The 24,280-nt window shown below is 38.4% G+C and overlaps 1 protein-coding gene across 4 annotated transcripts in view; it reads right to left on the bottom strand.

Moving 5' to 3' along the window:
• LOC139965033 (myosin light chain kinase, smooth muscle-like) overlaps window positions 1-24,280 on the bottom strand; it is a 116,341-nt gene that overhangs the window by 25,334 nt on the left and 66,727 nt on the right. For all 4 annotated transcript variants that reach the window (XM_071967197.1, XM_071967194.1, XM_071967195.1 and 1 more), the window contains 2 exons: window positions 5,858-5,903; window positions 1,670-2,835 (listed from right to left, as the gene is read on the bottom strand). In XM_071967197.1, the coding sequence (XP_071823298.1) occupies window positions 1,670-2,835; window positions 5,858-5,903 (1,212 nt within the window). The remainder of the gene's footprint in view (window positions 1-1,669; window positions 2,836-5,857; window positions 5,904-24,280) is intronic.

Below are 24,280 nucleotides of genomic sequence, written 5' to 3'. Positions count from 1 at the left end.
TATTCAAAACAAACTCATGAGTTGAGTAACCGTGGCGGGTGATGCCTTGGCCCCATTCCACCCATAGAGAAGGCACGATCTGGGGTGAAAGGTCATTGTCTGGAATCTCTAAGTGAGATTAGAGGAGTAAACAGTTGAAATCACATTGTAGGATTTGAGTGGGGTTCAATGAACTGTATTGTACTGTGACATATGCAAGTGACCCACCACGTAGTTGACTAAAATAAATAATGAGAGCTTTTGGGAGAGGACGTCGCACTTTTACATTATATCTTGGCTGATGACAAATGATAGTCCATTCCCCTCCCACCCCCCCCCCCCCCACCTCACCCAACTCACTTCCAACTCAAAGGAAATGATGGGCATGGCCTCGGCGAGATGTACCGTGCTCTGTCTTTCTTGGAAATATTGTATTTAATCATTTTGTAGTCGGCTGATGGGTTGGGGATGACAGAAAAGGGCAGGGAAGGAGGGAAGGACGGGTGTGTATGGTGGGGGGGGGGGGAGGGGCTAGGATAAAATCCGTATGCCAATAGCACAGACATAATTTTGCCCACAATAAATTTCTCCAAAAATATCACCCATTCAGTGCTTTATAAGGCCTAAATCTTTATGTGTGTTGGATATTGATAACAGTATTACTACTGAAAGTAACGTCATACTTCCTGTTCTAGTTCATAACTTGGTTTACAATTTCACAATTTTACAGAGTAGCCATCAGTACTCGACCTTTCCCTCCACCGATTTCTCTCTATAATCGCTATCTCCATGCTATATATAGGTTTTTATCCAATCAGCATGCCCCTCCCATCCGTAAGAAGCACCTAACGAAACTTACGAATTATGTTTTCCGTTTCGACAAATGTCATCGAAAAATTCAAAACCGGAAAGTTAAACGCGTGAATTACATACCAAATATTAAATATCGCATTAGCTAGGGATTTGGCGCCAAGTTCACGTCACATCCAATCGATTTGACAATATTCACGAGAGATCGTCTGCTAGTTTCAATTATCCGTTTACACACTGAGCGCTTCATTTATAATTTGCGCTATTCCATACGACTTCAAGGTTTAGTTGATCTTGGGCTTTTGGCATCTACCCTATCGGGAGTGAAGGCGAAATGAGCTTTCATGATTGTGGTGTCGAGAATAATTTGATCCTCGGAAGAATTTTAAGTCATTGATGTGACATTTGACGTAAATACCGTACCTAGTAATTAAATAAATAATAATAAAAAACTAAGGAAAGATGAATTTGAAGAATGTCCCATCTTTATCGTGAATGTAACGTAAAGACACGAAAAACCCCTTCTATGGTTTGCAATGTGTACAATAAGTAAACCCAATGTCTGTTAGTGGTAAAATAACTCGAGGTTGCCATTAAAATATATGTTGCAGTTTGAACATTGGCGACCATGATTTTGACTTTTTAATGAACTTGGGGCCATACGGACGATCATGATGAATACCAGGGAATTTTTAAAAATGATAAATGTAAGTCCCCATTTCTGATGAAATGACCGAAATGTCACACGTGATCAAATCGTAAGACCTTGTAATCCAGGATTATTGTCAATTGCAGAGCCGACTTTTAATATTCGGGGGGGGGGGAGGGGGTGCGGGGTGGGTGGATGGGTAATTACAAGAATACTGAACAGTCTACTTACCATTAACCTCCAACTGCACGGATGCCGAAACGCGCCCTGAAGCATTTTGAACTCTACAGGTATAAAGCCCAGCATCACTAGATTGTAGTTCTTGAATTTCTAGAATGTGTTTTCCTTTCTCTTCATAAATTTCAAATCGTCCACCATCTTTGAGACTGTTGCCCCGAAAGTGCCAAGAAACTCTTGGTTTTGGGCAACCCTCGACTTGAGAGACAAACTTCACAAATTCTTGTTCAAATCCGGATTGATCAATGGGTCGTTCCAAAAACGACGGAGGGGAGAAATCTACGGCATCAATATCTGTGGTTAATACCGGTTTAACTGGCGTCGAATTTAACTTTGGTTTTAAAGTCACAGTAACCGACTTTGTCTCCGATGGCGTGTCTTTCGCCGAAGGCTCAAACTTGGCTAAAATGGCGGCTTTGTTGTTCAATTTATGGAATGGAGACGACCGATGTTTACTTTGCACTGGTCCTTCTTCCGTCGAAGTTTGGTTTTGAAATTTGGTAACTAAGGAAGAAGTTCCCGGTGACAGTGTAAGCATAGCAATTTTCACTGGTGGTGGTGGATGGGATTTCGTGGTCTCTTTCTTCCAGCCGTTCTCATCTTTTGATTTGAATAACGACCGTTTCGACTCTAGTGACGACTGTCCAAGGGATTCGTTGCGGGTTAGTTGTGGCTTCGGCTTTTTGACGTTGTTTGTGGTCCCTGAATTTTCAGAATTGTTTTCAAACTTTGCAGTTAAAGAAGTAATACTCTTTCTTGATCGAATCATCGTGTAGAATTCCTTCTTACCAGAACTGGTTTCGGAATTTTGTTCTTTTCTTTCGAATTTTTTGCGAGTTCGTTCTACACTTGGGCTTCTCCTTCTGTTCTGCGGATTTACTGAGGACGATCTCCTAGGCAACGTGCTAGATCTGACGTCACACTCATCCGTCGATGACAACCGTCTGAGTCTCTGTAAGTAAGAGTTATCATCTCCCAATGAACCTTTCGTGTTTTTAACATAACTTTTCGGTTTCTCATCCGTCTCAGTACTGCTCTGTGATAGGCGCGCACTCTCATACGATGTCCTGCGGGATTTGCGTCCACCAGAGAGAGAAGCTGATACAGATTTGAAGAAGCTGTTGGACACCGCCTTCCCGTTTCGTTGCCCGACTGTTTCACTATGAGAGAAAAAGTAGATGAAGAGAACAACACATGCTTACCTGGCTGACTGAATGTTTGATAAGAAAGCGCCTTAAGGTTCACTATTGTTGGAAATGGGTCAACTGTATCTGAAGGACCTAAAGTTTTTACAGGTATACTCCAGAAGGATGCAGAAACAGGAGGGTATATATACAGGAGGGTATTGATGCGGTAAGTAATGGGTTTTAGATTTCAAAGAAATGTGAAACATTTGAGCAGAGGACTTGTTTTTAACCTGTAGGGGGCTCCGATCTGTCTCGTCAGCTGAAGTTGACTGACCACGGTGGTTAGTCAGCTGAAGTTGACTGACCACGGTGGTCAGTCAGCTGAAGTTGACTGACCACGGTGGTCAGTCAGCTGAAGTTGACTGACCACGGTGGTCAGTCAGCTGAAGTTGACTGACCACGGTGGTCAGTCAGCTGAAGTTGACTGACCACGGTGGTCAGTCAGCTGAAGTTGACTGACCACGGTGGTCGCCCAATGTTTACAAACCCAAACCGTCCACATACCTCATGGAAAGAATTTTCGTGACTTTCTGGACATTTGAGAAAGCACCATTTCCCTCTTAAATATGACATTCATTGGAGGAATGAAAGGCGTAAGCAAAATTATAACTTAACACACACGCACATATATATATACAAACACGCACACACAAGAAAGGGACATTACTGGGAAATATAAGGATAACAAAATCAGCCTAAAGCAGCCTGGCTAGGTAACTTGATGCAGCGTAGGTAGGTAGTATAGTGCAGTGTAGTGTAGGTAGTGTAGTGATGCAGTGTAGGTAGGTTATGCAACCAATGCAACAGGCTGATTGACAGTGATAGATAATTGTTGGAGGGTGCATGATTGTAAAATACTACCTGAAGTATTGCATATAGTTGTGGCTGGAAAGTAAATAACCCCCATCCATCATATAATATACATTTAAATATATTCCTGTACTTGATTTAACGTAGAGAGTATGTAGGCATCTCATGTGTGAAGTGTATCCTTTTACAATATAGCCTTGTGCTATTATCCTTCTCGGACAATGCGCACACTCCACCAAATACAAGCTTCTTTCGGAATAAACAATAAATAAACAATGGATACATTTTCCACCCATCAAATATCGTGCACCCATGTTAAGCACACTCCAACCTTTTTTTTAAATTCTATGTTTATGGTGTAATTACACATAAACAATAGGCGGTTATGTCAACAGCGAAGTGTAAGCACCAAGCTGTGATTTATGGTCGATTTGCCTCAGGTCACGTGACATGACGTCCACACATGTGTGTCATCTGTTGCAATCCAGCTGTTTAATTGCTAATAAATGTTCGATTAGCCTTACAATGCTTAGCTTTGTAATGTGGTGAAGTCAGAGTGTGTGGAATAGCCATTGAGTTACTACATGTTTAAAGCTATGTACCGATTCAGTACATCAAAGGATGCTGACAATTGGAATTTCAAGAAAAATAATATTTAATACCAATGGCATACACTAAGTAATATTTAGGCAGAGAGTAGCTACATAATGGCCTAAAAGTCAGGAATATGGAACGAATGACGTCACTTCAAGTTAGCCTTTAGCTGTATATAGCCTAATAGATTTCAGTTAACTGATGGAAGATGGTTATTCACTAGATTAAATAGTTTATTAAAACAATACCAAATGGACATCTCGTATCGTGTGACAATGTTAGTGTAAACGATGCCATTTCTACATTTGTGTATATTGATTATTGAGTATTTTAATGTGTACAACAGAGGATCACCTTACATAGGTACCTTACCAAAGAACCAAATATGTTTTCAGTATTCTAACGTTCAAGTATATGCACAGTCGATGAACGCTTTATAATCAATACCGAAACTGCAATTTTATGTTTTGAAAATGGGTTCTATTAGTTATACAATGTACACTTGGGCTTTCAGTTCAACATTCGTCTGCAAATTTGCATAACAATCTAGGCCTATATATATAATAGTAATAATGAAAAATTATTAACTAAAATAACTATCTGGGAATGTGACATACACACAGATATCCGATATGTTAATATCTTTCTAATTCATTCTAATTTGATGGTTAATTACTACTTTAAATTAAGCAATTTGTATGATGTCGTAACCAAGGAGTCAATTCGAAGACTGGTTGCTATGATGTGTATCCTCAGAATCTTAGATTTGCTTGCAAGTGCATGTTTTCTTATACGTAAATGATCAATTTACCTAACTCACTTAAAAATGTAGGAGTTAGTGGGCAAAGCCAGATGTGCATAATACCACTTCAAGACATCCTGCGCTACACCATATGGGGAATGTTCCGTGTGGGAAACCAATGTAACCAAACTAACGTGTTTGAATAGCAACCGCATACTTTCTGCGCTTGCCTCATTACCAAGTGGTTAAATATGTGTGCAGTTCTGTGTCATATAACTAACAGAGATATTGGGTAAATGTTAGCTCTGGAATATAACGGGAGAAAATGGGGGGGGGGTAGGGGAGGAGGAGACCACACACCTCTAAATAAAATGTAACACTTGCCTTTCGAAAAAGGGAGTCGTTTGCCTCCCCCACCCACCCACCCCACCCCAGTTAAATTATTTATGTGGGTGGCCTCACACACCACGAACGAATGAATGTTGCTACATGTCGAAGATATAGTTAGACATATTTTGACTACAAAATTTGCTTTCGGAATAGATTGATGGGTGCATGCGTATATGAGAAATCAAAATAACTTTGCTATGACGCTAGAATTTAAGCATTTGTTTTTATTGCAAAATATTCTATAATATAGAATTTCCATCTAACAAATATATTAATGGAGTTGATACGGCTAGCAGACCTTATCCGTTAGATGTAGGCTTTTTTATGTAATATCTGAGTTCATTTTGCCTGCTGTGATCAAGTGAGCATTCCAGTGCTGAGTTGTAATCAAATAGTTTTAAAGAGAAAACCCGACGAAGAACGAAAATCTGCATAAATATAAAAATAATAATTCCTTACCTTGTTGTTTTGGGTGACAAGCTCCCGTCAGTATCCGCACTATCCGCTGTCGAAAGAAAAAAGACAACTGATGAAAGTTTTTTGAAAACCAAAATTTTGTCTGTTCTCGGCTTTTCCAATCTCCGACCGAATAAAACCTCAAAATTGGTCTTTGTTCAAAACCACTCGCACAATTTGTGGTGGGAGTCTCCTCAGCGAATCAAATTACCGACGAGAAATTTAAAGGGCAAACGCGAGCTGATAATCAAGTAAACACAGAACAAGGCCTTGTAAACCAAGAACTGTGTAACATTCCTGAGACATACGTCATACATGTCAATATTCAGTGATAAATTTCTCTGCGTAGTAAGAGTTTAGTTCACATTGTTTGATGGACATGTTCATAGTGTGCCTGTATATGGCACTAAATAAGCAGCTTGTGTAGACGGGCAGTCTAGTGAACAAGAAAGTTGCTCCTTGATTCAAGCATGGAGGTAAAACTGTTTTACCTCCATGATTCAAGTCAGAAGGTAAACCTCTCTAGCTCTCTGGTGCTAGCAGGGAAGAGAGTAACTCAGTTCAAATGTAATCCAATTCTAACCAATTGGAGAGAATGTTACACACGCATGACTCGATTACAGTGTAATGTGATGTAAGGCCTGTCGGATTAATTGTCTAATATAGAACATTCCACTAATAGGTAATGGTGTATGATTTATTACCGTTTACTTGATATGAAGGAAACCACAACGAAGAGCAAAAAACTTGACACTCTATAGAAATTTAGGTTGACAAGTGATTTGTTAAAAACTTTGTTGACAGGGTATGGTAATTTAGCAGATTGACTAAACAAGTTAAAAAATAGCTTTGAAGAATTACGTTTCGCCTTTGCATGTTGTGCAGTGTCAGGATGACGATTTTTTTTTATAATCGGACATGAAGTATGCCTAATGTTTGTATGTACATATATATATATATATATATATATATATATATATATATATGTATGTATATATATATATATATATATATATATATATACACACACATATATATATATATATGTACGTGTATGTATATATATATATATATATATATATATATATAGATAGATAGTTAGATAAACGTCTTTAAATAAATATTGAAAGACTGGAATGCTCCTTTAAGGAGGGGACAGTTGACGACAACGTTTAGTTTGTTTGAGATATATTTATATGTTTTACACAAAGCAGCTTTTGTGTTGCTTCTGGCAAACTTTCTATGACATAACACTATGAAGGTTATTAATAATAATAATGATGAAAAATTTCGAACATTTCCGATTTGCTTTTTGACTTATAGTTTCTAGCCTATAGGCTATATGATAAGTATCTTGGTGACGGATTCCTATGCTCAGATGTAGACCTTATTCACTTCCTAGTTATACCGTTAAGTTTAGTGAGACACTTATCTGACTCAATGAGGAAGCACGTACCTTATACGCATGCTCAATGGGTGGCATTGAAATGTTTGTTGACGTATGAGCACGAATGGCACTGTTTGACATTTCAGCATATTTGAGGCAATTACTCATGATTTGCAGAAATACTTGACAGGCAGGTCATCATTTTAGGTAGACTAAAAGAAGCTCGGGCAATCCAGGGGCAGAGACTTAAACAAAGAATCATAACCGCGGATATAGACACAGACGCAAGGATATACCTACAAACAATAGAATGACTACTTGTTGTATTAACTAGATTAATCCCACTGATGACGTAATTTGGCGATTTAATGTGACCTGCAGGTGAATCACGCATTCCCTGATCACTCTGCTTACCAGACAAGAAGTGTCTGCGGGAAGATTTGTTTGTGGTGTATATAATATTTAGCCTGAGTCATACTGGGTATATGTGTATGCGTTAAGGATAAAGACCTATGCTTACAATAACCTATTCAACTCAATGACGGACTAATCCAGCCTAACAAGGTCATACATGAAAACTTCAAGCAGAGCGTAACGGAGTGTGCAAGAACACAAAGGGATTCTGTAAGACAAGTGGGAGGGTAAGATGACTAAACCAAACTACAAAGTTCTATGATTAATCCTCTTCATGGTCGTCTGTTCCAATAACCTTTAATTTTTATTACTAAACAAAAGATATCATTGCCACAGTGACGGAAAAAATCAGTATATTGTAGCACTCATTCAACGCAAAATAATTCATTTTGATGTCTGTGTGCTTCAGTGACACGATTAATGGCACAATTTGAATATGAAAGTAGTGTCAACACATCAAAAGATTATCTTTATTCTCTGAATATGTGAAATCCCATTCACTTGATTGTATCCAACACCCTCAATATACAGTAACACTCTTTCACATAGTTGCAGTAGTTTCCAAGAGTTTATTATTTCAAAATTAAAGACATGCAAAGTCATTTAAAGTTGGTGTAGTTAGTCCCGCATGACATCTAAGATTATTGCTCAAATGTGTTCTTTCACATAAAATGAATCAAAGCGTGAATAGCTTTGCCCAACCAACTCTCAATGTCTCGAGATACTCTGTCTGTGGCACTATGGTTAGGGTTAAAGGGGATAGCTGTGAGTTGGACCAGCCTGCTTTGATACACGAGCTATATACTTACAATAGGAGACAAACTGCCTATATATCTACTACTAAAAGTTCGTAAAACGCTAACTTTAGGTCAAATGATCACACAATATCACAACACATTGACGATGTTTTGTAATAATTAATTGGTTTGAAATGATTTTGACAACCGTATATACATTTGTAAAAGTTCAAGTGAAGATATTGAAAAGAGTTCATTTGCCACCATGCATAGCCATGATAGCCTATGTGTGGTTCACCTATGTTTGATACTGTCCTTTCAATACGTAGGACTAGCAAGTTCCCATGGGATATTTCACAACGGCTGGGGCCAAATTTATCAAGGATGAAGAAGGGTCTTTTTTCCCCTCTGAGCATTCTTGTGGGCAAACTCATTTTCTTCACGAATGCTCCTTTAAAGCATATACCCTAAAACCTTACGTATGGATTGAATTAAAATAGGTCACTCCGTTCACAAGTGAAGAAATAATTGTATCAAGAAATCGCCTGGATGCATTTGATAAGTTACAAGTTGTCAACCTAAACGTCCAACTTAGACATGATCATGAATATAAAATCATGTCAAAAATTATGACGAAAGACAAAAGAAATATGATAACCTTTCGTGCAAAGTTGTTCGCGTAAGAACAGAGTAAAATTGAAATAATAAGTGCAAAAACATAGCTGTAAAGAAGGGAGAGAAAATATGTGCCCTTGAGGTAAAAATGACTTCGATATACGATGACACTGTTAATGTAAGGGGCTAATCGTTCATGACAGCTATTTCAACTGACGAAGCCCAAACTTATAAATTGTCGGTCATATTTGTAAATAAAAATATCGAAGGAACAAGATTAATCTCCTTATTCTGTAACGTTATAATTTAAGAAGTTAGGTTAGAACCTGTTGGAAGATTGTAATACAGTTTCCCTTGCAGCTTACCAATTACAAATTAAAACTATAAATACCTTCTTTCCACGCAAGAAGCAATTATATACATCCTCACAGATAAACTAAAATATTAAGCATCTAATGTTTTCTTCTGTTTAGAGGAGGGGAGAGGGAAGGGAGGGAGGGGAGGGGAGGGGAGGGGAGGGGAGGGGAGGGGAGGGAGGGAGGGGAGGGAGGAAGGGGTGGGAGTAAATGACCGGAGAATAGAGTACTTTATTTGGGTGGACATTATGTTTCAATCCTTAACAAACGCTTTAATTAAATGAAACCTAAAGACTTCCAACACTATCAAGTTAAGAGAGTACGGCCACACACCTTACCTATAAATATCAAAATGGCGGAACGATGGCGTCGTTGCTGATAATATTATTGTGCAGTCCAATCTCAAGATTGTGTTGTATATCATATCATCATCTTCTTCACTACCAAAGATGTAGATAATTTGAATCTATGGAAGTATGCTAGGCCTAAATCAAAATGAATAAACCTCTTGCGTGCTCATGTTGCACTGTAGATAAAGCCTTAGGGTATTCCGTTGTACCATTTACCTGTTCTATTGGAAACAATTAACAAACCGTGTCAGGAAAGCAAGAATTTGCAATAACAATGGGTAAGCCATAGAGAACTGCATGGTATTATTCTCTGGTATGTCAACAAGCAGACTCTCAATGGGCAAAAAGTGGTCTGTAATGAGAAAGGAATCTTTGTTTCTTTCTTCTTTACTTTATCTTCTCGCCGTAAACTACATGAATAACGTGACTGCAGACAGACGTGCGTGTGTAGTACACATCTTGACTTGTAATGAGGGTTTCGTAAGTTTATATGGCACGCCATTTGTGCGTCCCATACAATCGAGAGAATGCGGATGATTATTCTACAGCAAGCTCATTGGAAGGTAGTTGTTGTGTTGGTTTAATGACAAGTGGTGTTGACGTGCACCTACAATCATCTTAAATAAAGTCAAATTAAATGAGAGGGTTGTTAAGTCTATAAACCTTCTCATGTGATTTCCTTTACGTATACAAACCTATTACACCTCATTACATTTACAACTGTTGAATCACTAAAATGTGTAAGGATTTGACTGGAATGTCGCCTGATTTTGAGGGTGTCAAAGGATTAGACATAGTAACCCCACTGAGGCTTGCACAACAAATGTATACATGTTAGAGGAGTTCCGATCGTAGCAGGAGGCTTCTTCAGAGACAGACTTAGGGAGCCTACAGACATACAGACAGAGAGCTGCCCTGCACATACATTGAGCTATTAAACATTGGACTGCATTTCCAGTCAAATGAAATCAGTAGCGTTGGAAAATTGAAAAAGTTCGTTCGATGAACTTTGGTGTCGTTGGAGGAAATGACGCGATACATTTCGAGGGTGGTATGTGGTATCTTGAGGGTTGAATGGGTGGGGTGGGGTGGGGTGGGGTGGGGTGGGGTGGGTCGTTGGGGATGCGATACCTTGGATGAGAGGATGTAGTACCTGTGGAGTGGAGGGTGTGGTGCATTGGAGGGAAGGATTTGGGATCATTGGAGAATGTGGTACCGGATAAGCAATCGAAAACATTCATAACAATACAGCGCGTCGATTATTGCTTGGGTGTGGAGGGTGGGTGAGGGATGGGGGAAGGGGAGGAGGCAGGGCAAGGGATGGGAGAGGGAAAATGATAGCCCCGAACTTACTTTACTTGTTTCCTTGTCGATGGCTTCGTATACTTAATCAGAACATGCCATATCTTTTTCATTCAATATAATCATTAAATTATTATTTATAATTATATTGTCAATGATTGCATCTCAGGAATGGAAAGTTATTTGAGATACCAGTTTTACCTATGAAGAGTGTATTTATTGTATTTATTTGATACCAAATAACCATAGTGTATTTGATACCATAGTGTATTTATTTGATACCAAAGTTATTTGAGATACCAAAGTTATTTGAGATACCAGTTTTACCTATGAAGAGTGTATTTATTGTAATTGACCTGCAATACAATTATGTTTCTTTGTTGCAGTTTGAACCTCATGTGGACATTCAAATGCCCTTTTTTAAATAAGTAATCATAAATTGAACTGCTAACCTAAACTAATGCCGTCATTAGAGTCTTAGATAAGATAAGCGATCTGTGTTTACCACCCTCCTAGTCTCAGGCGGTCTTGTTTCTCTTAAATCACCTATATTTAAGATAGAATTCGATTATTGATGACCTAATGCCTATAAATGTTACATTCAAAGCGCTCAACTACATTTACGACTGAATTAGTGAGGTTAAGAATTCAGGGCAGACTTGAACACATTGTGACGTCATCACATGACACACCATCAAACAACATGCTGCCGCAACGATTATTGCAACCAAACGAGAGCAGTAAAGAAAACAAAATGGCTGAGAATATAACATTCAAATGCGCATGCGTAATAGTATTGCTTATTACAAATAGTAAACAAAGTTATAAAGCAAATTCTAGTGGTTAAATTGAAAGGAATTTGGAAAATCGCTGTGTTGTTTGTACGAGCGTAATTGGTCATAATTGGGCCACCTGCTGACTTAATCAAGTTGTGACCTCACTCAGGGTCATCGAGCAAAATACTCTTGTAATGTATAGGTTAACGGTATAGGTGACCACAATGTAAAGCAGAGGAATGGACCCCAGTACAGAGGTGAACATGGGGGAATGTCATACATTACCACATGAATGTTCCTTAATCAGAGGAATGGACCCCAGTACAGAGGTGAAGATGAGGGAATGTCACCCATTACCACATAAATGTTCTTTAATCAGAGGGATGGACCTCAATACGGAGGTGAAGATGGGGGAATGTCACCCATTACCACATAAACGTGCATAAAAGACTCACACAGTGTAATTATGCAATACAATTTAATAGGAGTATTTGTAAAAGTGTATGTTTTTCTTATATGGTGTCAGGTTACCATCAGGAAAGCTTACTTAAAAAACTGAATGAATTAAACAATGTTTTACGGAGTGTGGGTGGGTGATTGTGGGATGGACACTTTATGACGGAGTGTGTGTGTGTGGGGGGGAGGAGGTGTTGGGTGGGGGTTGGGGGGAGTTGTATTGCATGAATAATACAAACTCTGGTTGAACGATACAGCTTCAACATCATCTTACCTGTGTATATAACAACTAACGTAACAATTTTTGTTTTTTATTTTACGGGTCAAAATGTCATCTCCCATTTTTGTACTACCTAGAAAGCCCCCCCCCCCCATTCCACACCACTTCACCCCCAGATACCATTAAAGTGAGAGTAAGCTCCGTGCTCTATAGAAGAGCCCCAATGTTAGAAGTGTCCCAGAATAGACACACGGAGCTCATTAAGAACATAGCAGTACAACCAAACTACAATATCATACACACGCCCTCAGTTATCTCTGATAAAGGAGTTTGTCATCCAAGTGAGCTGTCCAGCCTTTATTTTATGGTGATATATATATATATACAGCCGTTTCTTCGTTAAGTCTGCCTGCCAATCAGAAGTCATAGTGCCATACATACCGTGAAACCAGGGATCACGAGTTCACTACTCAAATTTCTAAAGTGATGGTGATGAGAGAAAATGAATGTCACATTTCTAACCCTTAGTCGATTGAACTAGTAAATCAATCCGAAACTGATATGAAATGTAAGTGATAATTTCTTCATTTATTATATTAAGATGGTCTCTGTTTCTAATGTAAATATTGTTATTCGACACGTCGGCTATATATTATCAGTCATATTCAAGCGGAATAAGATATTTGACAGTAGTTTGTCCAGATCGAGACAAAATTCAAACAAATAAAGAATTCAGAGTTCTGAATCATTCTCCATGGTTCAAGGAATAAACGGTACATTTAGGTACAAGGAAAGGTGTATACCACTCACCAATAAACCCAGTAATCAATGGTGGAGTGTGTATCACCCTCACACCACCCACCCCACCCCAACCCAGCCCCATAAAATAACGATAAACTCACAGAAAGATTGTTACATGAAACCAAGGGTTAGTCTAATGTCAGTTATTAGTCTCGGACAAATATCCACCAACCTTTCAAAGATATCATACACCATTATTATACTGTCGGCCCTCTTTATTCTGATTATAAAAAAGAAATAAGAATTTGAAACAACTTTAAGAATACTTTAATGATGTTGCCAATTTGCTGTAAATATTTATTTAAATTAGTTATCGATACGGAGGAAACCGGTAAGTTGGCAATCCTGAGAATTCGTTCCCTAATTTAATAAACGAAATGTCTTCGTACCCCACCACTTCGTGTTCCTTGTGTCCTTGATAGCTACAAGTTAGATGAAGGGAAGCGAAATTTTACTATTGAAATGCGCGGATAATTGTGCAAGATAACTGATGACTGTTTTTCTCCATAAAAAGAAAAAGAAAATAACCCCCTCATACCCCAACTAGAAAGCATGTTACTGGTCTTCATGATACCAGCAGTGCACAACAAGCATTTTAGCTTTGACCTAATTTTAAAGTTGCTTTTTAGGTGTTGCCGTCATGATCGGCCTGCTAAACTCCTAAATCCAGCCACTTTGACCGGTCAACACAGGATACTATAAATAGCATAATTTGTCAATGATACAAGGACGATCTTCACTGAAATGAAAATTTCATTGAAATTATTGTAATGGTCTACCAAATTGCAAAATATTCATAATTATAACATCAATCTCTTTTGCAAAGTTGCCATTTATTATAACGACCTTGATGGCACCTATTTGTGCGGTACGATACGGTACGATTTGATGGCGCTGTTCACAAATAATGTGCATTCATCTCAATTTTTACGCAGTGATCATACAATTCTCATAATCTCGCAAGCAAGCAGATTTATTTCACCGTAGGAATGTGCAAACAGTATTATAGTTCAAGAATAAGACACAAACAAGCAATCTTATCAGATTATTTATTTCCCCTTTGGTGCCAAAGGTTTATTTTGTCGGAAGCAACTGGGATAGAAAAGTTTCAGTATACGGGTAATATTACCGGACTTACTTCACCCGCGAAATCAGAGAAAAACAAGGCATTAGTAAATTAAAACAAAGAAGAAAAAACAGTTCTAACGGTGTCAGGTGAAAGTTGGCACGCGCTGGCATATTTGAGCGAATATCAAAATAACCTAGGACGACACACCTAGTGGGACAGAAAACCAATTTTGCAGCTTATAAATAGTCATTGAAATCTGAACAACATAAAAAAACTCGGCTCAAGCAGACATATTTGTAGCTGTTTTTTAAATGAACATGTGTTACAGCCACTGCTCTTACAACCCAAGCATATGAATACTCACAGATACATATAAGACCTAAAGGCTAAGCTTTTTATAGACGGAGACCGCGATCGACATTTACACCAATATTCAAAAACATTAAATAAACAGTTCCTCTTCGACTGTAAAGCCACCGACAATGGCGGTTGGCAAACAGTGGTTTGAAAGCCCTTCCATAAATCCTAAAAACAAACAACCTATTACCCGTGTCATAGTGTTTAAAGCAAAAAACATAAGGACTAAGTGATTAGAATTCCCTGGTATAAGTGTTCTCGGATGTTAGTGTTCTCGGATGTTAGTGTTCTCGGATGTTAGTGTTCTCGGATGTGAGTGTTCTCGGATGTGAGTGTTCTCGGATGTTAGTGTTCTCGGATGTTAGTGTTCTCGGATGTTAGTGTTCTCGGATGTTAGTGTTCTCGGATGTTAGTGTTCTCGGATGTGAGTGTTCTCGGAAGTTAGTGTTTTCGGATGTTAGTGTTCTCGGATGTTAGTGTTCTCGGATGTGAGTGTTCTCGGATGTTAGTGTTCTCGGATATTAGTGTTCTCGGATGTTAGTTCTCGGATGTTAGTGTTCTCAGTGATAAGTGTTATCTGTATGCTGTGTACTCAGCCCGTGAAACACCTTAGAACAGCAGTATGCATTGAGAGTGCCATCCATTCCATCATTCATGCATGATCACAATTTACATCTTAAACTTTTCAACTTTCATTACCAGTTATGTCTAAAAATAAGTTTCAATTTGATTGGGTTCGTACGGGTTCACTCGGGTACAATAGTACCAAACACGTCAGGCTGTAAATCAAATCAATTCTTTAATTATACTCAAAGAGTGTACAAGGTTAATGAACAGTTGACTTTTGGGATCAACTGCAATATTTCTAGGTATATTGTGTTCATTAAGTCAATGACTCACCCCCACCACCACCCCACCCCACCTCCACCCAACCATAACCCCCACCATACCCCAACCCCCAGAATCGCATTCCAGAAAAGTCTTTGTTCCTCTAGGTGGGTCGGCATTACAAGACATCTTTTGTTATGCTAGTTAAGGTTCCGGATGCTACTGAAATATAAAACATTCACTCGAACAGGGCAACATCTTTTGCAATATTTATATTTGTATATAATAAGGACCAAACCGTACGAATTTCAGTAGATATTTCAAATAAATATCAAAATAGATAAAACCAGATATTTCAAAAACAACAACGGCTAACCGTATCATAGGTCATTGTAATTAGACTTTTGACGAGCTCTTCAAAATCCGCTTTCAATGTTTAATCTTTTATTACTTTTGTCAAATGCACGAAAATTCATCGAAAATATTGCAAACATTCCAGACACCACGTCGTTCCATTTTTACCTCGGCACGGTGTGATCTAGATGTCAACACTGGGACATCGGTAAAGGACGTATTATGGGCAATCCTCCAACAAAAGCAATCTATTATTATCGAACCAAGTAATAATCAAAATGCCTTCACGTTATCATGTAAATAGTTGACACCTCTCACAAATACGAAGGTCTTGACATCAAATCCGAATAATTATATAATCCAGCTGATTGTTAAGGTCACAAAGGGGTCAATCCTTATAAATCCCTAACGCAAGAGATCTAAAAATTCATCCTGCAGAAGTTATAAAACTGATCTCAAAAGCAGGAAGGGGGGGGGGGGGGTACCACTTAACTTAAACAACCACGCCAAGGATATAGGCTACGATGACAGCCTCAAACAGAAGGACACGTTTGTATGGTCACGATAGAAGGTTTTATGCAATGAATAAAGACGAGAAATCGAACCACAACGAGTTTTCATATTTCTTCATACAAAGAAATCTTACAACAAACAAATAATTCAGAATGCTGCTACGTCATTAAATATTAGGGAAAGCAAACAAGAATTATGCCTTTAAAATGATAATAGTTACACATATATAGAAATCATGCAAAACATGATTGTGGAGTTGTTACGCGATACGTGTTACGAAGAGACGAAAGGTGTGGGAGTAGGGTCAGGGGTTGGAGGAGGGGATTAGAGGAGGGGGTTGGAGGAGGGATTAGAGGAGGGAGTTGGAGGAGGGGCTTGGAGGAGGGGGGTTGGGTAGGGACGGAAGCGGGATGCTCCTTTGAATTTGTCAACCAATGATCCAAAATGATCCATAAAACCAATCAAAAAGGAACAGTTAACTAATAACGCTTCAGCTGCACCTTCTAACCCTCTACAACCGCTCCCCCGCTTTGCCCCACCCCTCCCCACCCCAATACACTCATGACCCTCTCCAAGCGTGGAACTTCAGAATATAATATATTACTACGTATACTCTGAACTCTGAAAGCACTTTTGTGTCCGCAAATTCACACTCACGTGTTACGAAATTGGGTTGTTTTGACAACCGAAGCATAAAGACCAAATATAATAACATATAAGAACAACAGATATCTTGTTCGCTGGCGGAAAAACATCATAAATCATATTTTGTTTGACGGGTTAAAGAGAAAAACCTATTTTTCAACTACCTTGGGGGAATGTTCCCATAGTTCAGAGTTTATTTTTAAGTCAGTTTTTGATTGTTGAATATCGCCACGTAACCAATGATAAGACCTATTTCCAGTGAATGAACCCAACAACCCTCCATTCTTTGCCCTCCTAAACCCCCTTTTCCGGCTTGAGAGTCGAATTATGCTTAATATACAGAAAGGATGAATGCATGGACAGATTATGCTTTGTTTTGCATACCGTATAGTATACCTAAATGCCCGATAGCCTGCGGACGGATGGAGACTTGTCAACCACATGTGTATTTGAGTATTCTATATTTATGAATAACTTTTCTAAATGGTGTATTATAATCACATGTCTGCTCGTGCATGTACACTGTCATGTAACACCGCCTTATCGAAAATTAATTATTTCTGCTCGACGCTGTCTTATATATAGTGTTCATAACTACAGCAAGCAAGTTGAAAATATTAAACATTTTGGACATTATTTGAACCTAAAAATGGCTATATAGAGAGTATTGTGATGAGATATCAGTTGCTCGATACATCGATATGTCTATATATATATATATTGTTATATGCTCTTGACACACATGACAGCTGAACAATGTAAGCAGTATCAGTTCATAACGGAATGTTGCTTTATACAAATTACAAATGCATGCTCCTTTAAACACTAATTATTTCAATGGAAACGGTTTTCGTTCTAGCAGTGTTGGACAACGTTGCGTTAAACGGTGTTCATTCTAGCAGTATTGGACCACGTTGTGTTCAACGGTTTGCATTCTAGCAGTGTTGGAAAACGCTGTGATAAACGGTTTTCATTCTAGCAAGCTTGGTCAACGTAGTTTAAACGGTGTTCATTCTAGCAATCTTGGACAACGTTGTGTTAAGCGGTGTTCATTCTAGCAGTGTTTAACAACGTTGTGTTAAACGGTGTTCATTCTAGCAGTGTTTAACAACGTTGTGTTAAACGGTGTTGATTCAAGCAGTGTTTAACAACGTTGTGTTAAACGGTGTTCATTCTAGCAGTGTTTAACAACTTAGTGTTAAACGGTGTTCATTCTAGCAGTGTTTAACAACTTTGTGTTAAACGGTGTTCATTCTAGCAGTGTTTAACAACTTTGTGTTAAACGGTGTTCATTCTAGCAGTGTTTAACAACGTTGTGTTAAACGGTGTTCATTCTAGGAGTGTTTAACAACGTTGTGTTAAACGGTGTTCATTCTAGCAGTGTTTAACAACTTTGTGTTAAACGGTGTTCATTCTAGCAGTGTTTAACAACTTTGTGTTAAACGGTGTTCATTCTAGCAGTGGTTAACAACGTTGTGTTAAACGGTGTTCATTCTAGCAGTGTTTAATAACGTTGTGTTAAACGGTGTTCATTCTAGCAGTGTTTAACAACGTTGTGTTAAACGGTGTTCATTCTAGCAGTGTTGGACAACGTTGTGTTAAACGGTGTTCATTCTAGCAGTGTTTAACAACGTTGTGTTAAACGGTGTTCATTCTAGCAGTGTTGGACAACGTTGTGTCAGATGAATCAAAAGGATATCTGGATACTTCTGATACCAGGGTAGTTTCACAAACAACATCAAAGTTTATGGTGCTTTCAAAAGTACATTGAACCTGTGTTAGTTCAAATGCGGTCAGTTTTATGGGTAGGGGTGGGGGTTCGACCCAGTCACATATTCGTGTGGGAGGTGATGCGTGAAGGTTTGATAAAGGGCTTTAGTAACCTTGCCATACTCTTTGGTAATAACTTCACCCAACTTGTCTCTCTGCACGTGTGTGAATGTGTGTGGATGGAGTGTGTGTGTGTGGAGAGGGGGGGGGAGGGGGTAAGGAAGGAGTGCGCTTAATCGGAATGGCGGTCGTGAGCCTTATCAGTTCCAGTGGCAGCAATGTTTCCGTTCTGAATGTATAATTCGCTCTGCCAATTTCAGGATAATTTAATATCACCGCCTGACGATTTCTCTGCAAGGATGTTCATAAAACTGTCGACAACATTGCCGTCGAATTCTAAAACGTGGCTTTAAAGTTCAAAGGTTAAGATACGCAGACTGGGAATTCTTGGTAACCAACAAAACCAAAGTAGAATGATAAATCTTGGTTTACTGTAATACTACTAATAATGTAAGCCACACAGGAAGATGGCACCAACCTCATTTTCAATCGATTTTAAATCTTGAAAGATGTTCAAAGTCGGAAGTAGGGAAACTTTATACCATCTAAAAAGTAAAATGCGCAGAGTAATTTTAGGGGTCATTGTTTCACGAATTAGATCGATGACGTGAAACACGGAAAGGAAAAACTAAAGAAGATATTGAAAAGTCCGTCGTAGTAACCAGACGATCAGTCAGCAAATTCTACAAGTAGGCGTATTATATTCTACATTTAGTGAAACCTAGCATCATGAAATGGTTCTTATTTAGTTATGGATTAGGGAATTAATTAAACCCCAAAGGTATTGTCCTTTACAAAGAGTTTCTCATAACTGCCAGCATTCTCAATATCGGTATTTTCTATTAAATCATTTTTTTGAGGTTGGCACAATCTGGTATTATCATATATTTCACCCATTAAAACGAAAGATAAGGTACCTTAAAGGTATGCTGTATTGGCCCCAAATATGCTAGATATTCAAATATGGTCACCTTTGGTCCAAATTCTTAAACTGTTTTTATTACAAACTTCAAGGAAATTTTCCTCACTGGGACTTACAGTCATACATTGTGTGTTCGTTAAAAATGTCTGAGAACAATTTGGAGAGTAAAGACCGCCAGGAATGTATTTTTTGAAAACTTCTAGCAATTATAGCATCCTATAATTTGGGGCCTGCGCTGACTACATTTAATCACATCAGAAGCGATGGAATCGAGCGTCAACAACAAAACTTTGCGACTAAAATTAGTCAATGAAGATAAACCTCCATGAGAAACATATACTATTATGGACTAAACTGTTAAATAAATCACATAGGCTATAAGGGGGGAGGGGGGGGGGGGGTGTTAAGCGGTCGTATCTTCAAATAGCTTTTAGTAATACAAAGGGGAACCCCAATTACACGTAGGCCCACATGTAATAAGGATTGGGCAGGTAGTAAATCGACTATCGTATATGCTGTAAAAGATATAGGCTGCATTTGCGGATTGTCGGTATGTACCACTCCTCCCCAGCACCCTTCCTGTCCCCACAATTTCCCAAGATGGATCCATCAAAGCCTTTTCTCCGTTCTCGTTAACCAGATGCATACATTTTTTGGTGAAATATTGATAAAACTGGGATTTTATGAAATGGGAATATATCAGTTCCACTGAGGTCAAACTATAAGAGACAAACTGTTTGGCAAATGTTGATACTTTTATTATTATTTATTTATAATGTAAAATCTGACCAAGACGAGCATTTCTGCAATCCTACAGAAGTTACTTGCTACACATTTGTGATTATAATCCAAATATCGATTTGTTTGAAACATGCTACATGACAGGGGCAAAAACAAGAACATTAAAATGTCCACAGAACCCACCCTAAAGTCTCGTAAACATTGACCGTGAGCTTTGACCTTACATAGCCATACGTCATCACCCTTTTCTTCATTGTTTTGGACGATCGTGTACGGTGTATAGGATCCTCTCTTGTCACGGTTGTGAAATATTTGCAAAATATTTTCCCAAGAATCAATAATGACCAGATTACTGGACCCTTGCTCGTCTTGGTCGCAAATCTTGAATACTCACTTTGACAGATGTTAATACCGGGCATGGAACCTAACATACCAACGCTACTGTTTACAAATTATCTTCGTCGACAACAGCAAGCATTTGAAGACTGGGTTTAATTTATCTCCCTCTCCATCCTAGACTAGGCCCCACCCCTTGATGGCTGGTTACCCCCAGTCCCCCCCCCACCTTAACTAAGGCTATACCGTTCGGCTAGTTTAGGCCAAAGCGTAAAGCGTAATCTTGTGTTCACATTGCAAGAAAACAAACAATTACTTCCAATTATAGCATTCTGCAGGGGATTAACAGCTATAAGCTATGGTTATAGTACAACCACACCGGACAGCAGATTACTATGATACTGTGATCGAACAATCGATATAAATTAGTTTGTTGACTATCTGCTGCTGTACAAGATGCAACCACCTATGTGTGGCGTTCTAATTTGAGGCACCGTAACTATATACACCGCAAAACAATAATCCTTTCCACAATACACAACTGACGTAAGTATGACGTAATATGTTATGGCAGTACCTTGACCTTCACATCGTTCTGTCACATAAACTGTGTTAGAGAAGAATCGCCGATACGGTCCTCGAATTCTCAGTTTTTATTTACAAATATTACTAAAAAGAATTTTGAATTCTTCACGAAAACATAAACAATAAAATAGAGGGTTTTAACAGAATGCTTATTTTCATTGGCTATGGCAGAGAGGAACGCCGAGTAGTGTTGACATATTTGTGAAGTAGGACACGATGGCCATTTTAGGTTTCTTTCAAAGCGAATAAAAGGCAGCCTATTATTATCGTCTTCGTCGTTGTCACCATCGGCCTCATCATCGTCATCATATTAACAACAGTCAAAAATTACTGTTTCCTTCCGAATATCGGAGTCTTATTTCATGGTGAAGCTAGAAGTGGCATGGTATTGACATAACACCCAACATGGAGGAGGCACATCAGGGATCTGCTAACATGCAAGGAGCTGGTACTTGACAACGAAATATCCCTTAGGTAGCAGCTCTATCTATCCATGCCGCAAACAATGTCATATATTTGTGCGAATACGGTTATAAATATTAATAGCATAATAGCTAGGCTTCCATTCTCCTTGCAATCAGATTTATGTCAAATTTAGCGACGATGGATAAACGAGCCCCACTGGCAATTCTGTCTTCTCTCGCAAGTAGGACTTGTTGTACGTATTTATCACTAACCTCATTTTCCAAAGCTGTTTTTAGGACTTATAAATTAGCTTTTTATCGAAATCCTTAAATAACAACCAGTTCGGCGACCCTCCATTATGCAGGAAATGTAAACAAGCTAAACCGTATTCCCAAAAGATAACAAAATGGAACTCGTTTTTTTCTCTCTAGGATTTACCGGATTATGTTTCTATAGTTCGGAGTTAACCTTTGACTTGAACGAATGAAAAGGATCATTATTTAAATAAAGTATTATATCAAAGAAGGTATAAAGAGGTATTATTTATGTCTGTGCACGGTACAAGACGTAAGCTTACTTTTTAAGTCTTAAAGGGTTCCACTCACACGTTACTTGATCCACGCTATGTGCACGAATGGAACAATGAACACGATAAACAAAGACTGTTGTCATCAGGGCCCCCGTCTCTATGTGCGGTCCTTACGACAGAACGTTTCAAGTCAAATGAGTTCTCTATCATGAATATTTATAGAGGACCCTATTCTTATGAATTTATAAGTAGAATCAAGTAGTTTGTCATTCTTTAAGGTACTCTCTGGAAACCCATTCGTAGTCACGTTTAACATAAAATATATCACATTGGACATTTTAAATGTAAGCATTAAATACATACTGGTAAACAGATTATGATGGTATGTATAATGGCTATTAATCGTGCAATATTTGTAATGGCTAGCTATACACCCAAACTCTTTGTCTTATGTCTTTTAATATTCGTGAATTGTCTTGATACGGGGTTATCTCAATAGCCCCCCCCCTCCCCCCTCAAAAAACAACAACAACAACAATAAAAACAAAATATAAAAACAAAACTTTATACGACAGTTTGGCAGTATTGATAAAGCGTGCGTAAAAGCTTACCGAATAAGACAGCATACACACAGGTGTTACCGATGATGGAATGTGTTTGGTTCTAATGATAATACATACTGTTGACTTACTTGATGTATTAGGCTTATCTCTTCTCGTTCATCTTGTTAAGAACCTACACATCCATATACAGTCCTACTACTGTGCTAAGGTTACCTCCAATCACATAACGAACGGAATAGCCTTCCTTGTATCAGTAATCTTATTGACATTTGGAACAAAGACAATGACAATTTGCAATGATAACATGATAAGTTGATTCCCCTAACTCTAATTGGTACTTGGCTGATTCAATTAATGAGTTGACTAACTAACGTCCTTAAGCGGATGGAGCTGTAATCTGTTGGTATTAAAAACAATTCGCAAATCATCGGATTTGGCTTGCTATGTAATGCCTCAAATTATATGTTTGGACACAAAGTGCTTTGTTTTTCGCCACCTTGAGAAAATCCGTAACTTTACTTAACAAATATACCAACAATCAACAGTTTCACACATATAGCAGTTAGGCTTATCCTATTTTGCATGTAAGAATCGGGACGGGGTTGTTAGTGTAAAATAGGTCAATGAAAGTAAACAAAACGTTCATAACATTCTTACAAACCATTGCACCAATATAGCCTGTACGCTAAATAGTTTATAAAACTAGGAAGATACGGTAGTAAATTTAAAGAAATTAAAGGCAAGTAGGTGTACTTTGAAGAAAGTGTACACAAGTTCAACATTGTAGGATAGACCGCAGTGGTAGGTGAGATGAGGTTGGGCGGGGTGTGCGGAGAGGGGAAGAGAGGAGGGGGGGGGGGGGAACATGAGACCTTCCGGTGGGAGAAACACTTTTCAAAAGCCAAATATAGTGTAAAGTTTTGTCATCAATGGGAAACTTAGGTGTGCAAGTTTGATTTAGTTGCATAGGTTACTAGGCCTACATTTGAAAATACATCTAATTAGTGAATGGACGTAGACCACTCCTTTAATCCACAAAACAACCAATCATTATAAATCTAGCATTGGAACGCTCTAACAACAAAAACAGGGGATTCCAGGTTCGTCGAGTATGGCGTCGTAATAATGTATTTGCTAACCAAAGAGTGAGTCATAGAGCTCTACTGACGACAGACAAAACAATACAAGAGAACAAACTTCGGAAGTTGTTATAGAAACGGAATGATTAACTTTATCTTCATGGATTATAATATCTGTTTGTATTTGTTCAGGAATGATTACCTTTATCCTGATGGATATAATATCTGTTTGTATTTGTTCACTTGTATAGGGTCT

The sequence above is a fragment of the Apostichopus japonicus genome, chromosome 23 (genome assembly GCF_037975245.1).
Source record: "Apostichopus japonicus isolate 1M-3 chromosome 23, ASM3797524v1, whole genome shotgun sequence".
Lineage (NCBI taxonomy): Eukaryota > Metazoa > Echinodermata > Holothuroidea > Aspidochirotida > Stichopodidae > Apostichopus > Apostichopus japonicus.
The sequence above is the reverse complement of the archived record's forward strand: the minus strand, read 5'-3'. Positions and strand labels throughout refer to the sequence as shown.